General features: G+C 39.3%; 1 protein-coding gene across 2 annotated transcripts in view; it reads left to right on the top strand.

Annotated features, from left to right (window-relative positions):
- Positions 1–3796, top strand: part of FGF12 (fibroblast growth factor 12) — a 550024-nt gene that overhangs the window by 180651 nt on the left and 365577 nt on the right. The window contains exon 1 of one of the 2 annotated variants that reach the window (XM_005873209.2): positions 9–205. The exons of the other annotated variant lie outside the window; for it this stretch is intronic. Within the exon in view, the coding sequence (XP_005873271.1) occupies positions 115–205 (91 nt within the window). The 5' untranslated portion in view covers positions 9–114. Of the gene's footprint in view, positions 1–8; positions 206–3796 lie in introns of those variants that run through there. 2 annotated transcript variants of the gene reach the window in all.

The raw sequence follows: 3796 nt of genomic DNA on the forward strand, positions 1-3796 counted from the left end.
CGGGACGCGCGCACCATGGACCCGGGAGCCGGCTCTCCAGCACCGGCCGCCTTTTGGTTGGACCATTAGCGGAGGTGGGCGGGGAGTGGCCGCACCCCACACGCGCGCTTCTCCATGAAGATTCTTGAGCTTTCTTTGAGGAAAGGAGTGCATATGCTGCAGTGTCTCTGTGGAAGGAGCCTGAGGACCAGCAACAGCCTAAGCGGTGAGCCCGTGTTCTTTCCTTGGCCCTCGAACACCCCCTCCCTCCTCCTGGCCCCTCTCCTCTCCCCTCCGCGCCTCTATTCCGCGGGGTCGCTGGTGGCGGTGGAAGGAAGGCGTTTCCTTGCTGGGGCCCGATGATGGCCCTGCCGCGAGTTGTCTTTTTTTTTTTTTTTTTTTAAGCCCTGAAGTCATCAGCGCTTTATAGAATGCTTCAGCTGTCACCTAGCGCCCGCCCTGGAACCTCGGTCTCTGTGAGGGGTGCGTTAGGTGACCTGCTTTCCACCGCCTCGCGGCTCTCTCCTTGTGACTTGCGACTTGGAGTTGCTCTGCCTCCTCCGAGAAGTTGCGGGTGCGCCAGGCGGGAGAGGGGACTTTAAACAGGTGGCTGGCGAGGCAGGTACCTTTTCTTTTTCTGGCTTTGTCTGAGAAGTAGACTTCTGGCCATCTCCGGGGAGTGAGGTTTGCCCCGAGATCAAGCAGGTTCTGTGCTCCTTGCCGAAACAGGAGAGTTCCAATTAGTTTGCGGCTTAACCGACCAGGTGCCCCCCAGGGAAGGCACAGGGAGGGAAAGAAAGACAAGCAGGCCCTTTAAATGATCAGCAATATTGAGAAAAATCAATAAAAACAATCAAACTAAAACTAAATACGTGAAATTCTTTTGTGTGAAAGCCTTGGGGATGGTGCGCTGTTTCACATTTTCCACTGTCCATCTCTTTCTTTTAGGGTGTAAATTCCCTTTAAAATGATTATGTCTAGTAATTTTGCAAGTACTAATCCATTTTTTGTGTCTTGGATTTTCTCTTACAAAATGGGGGGGGGGGGGGCGTGAGGGCAGAGGAAAAGTACACCCCTTTCCTCTGTCTAAACAAGTGTCTCTTTTTAAACCAAAGGTTTTGGGGTCCATGAATTGCAAAAAGCTTTAATGTTCAAAAATTTAACAATGTTATAATAGGTGTCATGTTTAAAACTTCATTCCTATATTATTCTGGTGAATCTGACTCATTTGGTTACTTACCTATTTTCACTCTGATCTAGAGCTATGTAGACTGTATTTGGGAAGATTAGAATATGTATAGATTTCATTCATCCTTTATAAAACTTTGGCTTTCTGGTTACTTATCACTCTAAATACAAAATAAAACCAGTTTAAAAGAACTAATTAGATAATTTAACTATATATGAGATATGAGAATATACACTTGTGAAATGAAATCAGCCATGAGATCTCATGTTTTTACTTTTATTCAATTCAGAAAATTATGTAAACATTTTTTGCACCTATGTTTATAAGTGATTTCAAGCCACTACATTCTAAACTAACATGATCGATGTTGAAGTTCTGTGTTTTGAAAATACATATTTCAGGAGTCCAATAGAGATGTATTTTAATATTATTTCAATTTTCCTTTTCTACATTAAATGAAATGTGAATGGATTGTAACTTAATGTGTTTCCTACATAGGCTGCCCAATCACATATGTTATCATTTCTGTTTGGATCTGTTACTATTTCAGAAACTGACTTTACAAGTAAATTGAATATGTTACCTCTTTTAGACAGGGTATGTCCTCATTTAAAAACAGGTAACATATTCAATTTACCTGTAAAGTCAGTTTCCCAAATAGTAACAGATCCAAACAAAATTGATAACATATCATTTGGCACCATAGGTTGTTGCAAGATCATGAGACTAATACAGAAGACCTAATTATAAAGCAGTCTTTTGCAACAGCATGGCTGGACCTGGAGATTATTATGCTAAGTGAAATAAGCCACACCAATACCCTGTGATCTCACTTATATGTGGAATCTAATGAACAAAATAAACTGATGAACAAAATAGAACCAGAGGCATGGATACATGGAACAGACTGACAGAGGTCAGAGGGGAGGGAGTTGGTGGGGGACTGGATGAAGGAAGTTGAAAAGATAGACCAAAGAACATATATGCGTAGCCAATGAACACTAACTACAGTGTGATGATGGCCAGAGGCAGGGGGCGGGGCAAGGGCTGAGTCCTGGTGGGTAAAGAGTGTGTGTGTGTGTGTGTGTGTGTGTGTGTAGAGTTTTGAATTTAGTATTATTATATGAAAAAAAAAGTGGAAATAATGATAGCTCTAGCCTGGTTTCTATCTTATTTAATCTTAGATTTAACATGTGATCCTATAGAAATTGTTGCACTTTATTTATACATGCATTTTTACTTAGTGGAGTAATTGGTTATACTGGGGAACTATCACTCCAGGGGAATTCTTTTAAAATGGTGTAGTCATAGTAGTGAAGATAAAGACTCATTTACACCCTTCCCACAGACAGAGGTAATACGTAGATTATAGATTGTTTCTGGGAACTACATTGCCTTTGCTTAAATTGTGGCTTTTCTTAGTTTATGATCTTATATAACTTTTATATGTTCCTGCTATTCCTCATTCAGAGCATAAATTACTAAGGTAATGGTACATATCTCATAGATTGTTGTAAAAATTGAATGACTTAATAATAACTAAAGCTTTATTGAGCTTTCACAATATGTCAGGCATTGTTCTGAGAACTTTGAGCTTATCATATACATGTCCTGTATATTTTAGATATTATTGTGTTCCATTTTAAAATTTATTTCATGTGACTTATGCCATTAGCATGACATTACAGCAATTCTGCATTATGCCCAATGTGCACATGCAAATTGAGGTAAAGACATCAGCTACATTTCCATGGAGCAGTTTATGAGAATAGAGCTGGAATTCACTATTTCAATTTTTCAAACTTTCCTAAAGAGCCATACAATAATACCGGTATTTTGAACTGTGTCAGCATGGAGTAGAAATTTTTATGCCAGCTATTTCTTCCCCATTACTTTAGAGTTGAGGGAAGTGAGAACCACTGGAGAACAGTGACATAATTTTTATAAGAGACTAAGAGATTCTATTTTTGTGTGTGTTAATCCTCACCCAAGGATATTTTTCCATTGATTTTTAGAGAGAGTGGAAGGAGTCGGGGAGTCAGAGAGAGAAAGAAACATTGATGTGAGAGAGACACATCGATTGGTTGCCTCCAGCAAGCCTCCAGACTAGGCCAGGGATCAAGCCTACAACCAATGTACCAGGTACGAGCCCTTGACCAGAATCGAACCCAGGACCCTTCAGTACATGGGCAATGTTCTATCCACTGAGCTATACCAGCAAAGGCAAAGAGCTTCTATTAATGGATTGCTGAATTTTTGGAATTGTAAACATTTCAATATTTTATTTAGCCATTATTAAACAAATAGAGTTAAAATACAAAATAATTATTACTAACATTTGAGCTTCTTGGTGTAATTAAAATATTTTATTTCTCTTGTCTTTTCTCTGCATTTTCAATTATTAATATTTTGTCTAATTTATCTCCTTATATTAGTTTAGAAATGTTTTGTACTTCAGTAGGATGGAGCTAGCATGAGCTATCAAAGAAGGCAATCTTAGACAAGGTTAAGTGGATTGTTTAAGGCTATTTCTCAGTGTCTTATGATTCTTTTTTTCTATTTTTTAAATTTATCTTTGTTGTTGAAAGTATTACAGATGTCCCCTTTTTTCCCCATTGATTCCTTCTC

This window comes from Myotis brandtii, unplaced genomic scaffold (genome assembly GCF_000412655.1).
Source record: "Myotis brandtii unplaced genomic scaffold, ASM41265v1 scaffold4, whole genome shotgun sequence".
In the NCBI taxonomy this organism is placed as follows: domain Eukaryota; kingdom Metazoa; phylum Chordata; class Mammalia; order Chiroptera; family Vespertilionidae; genus Myotis; species Myotis brandtii.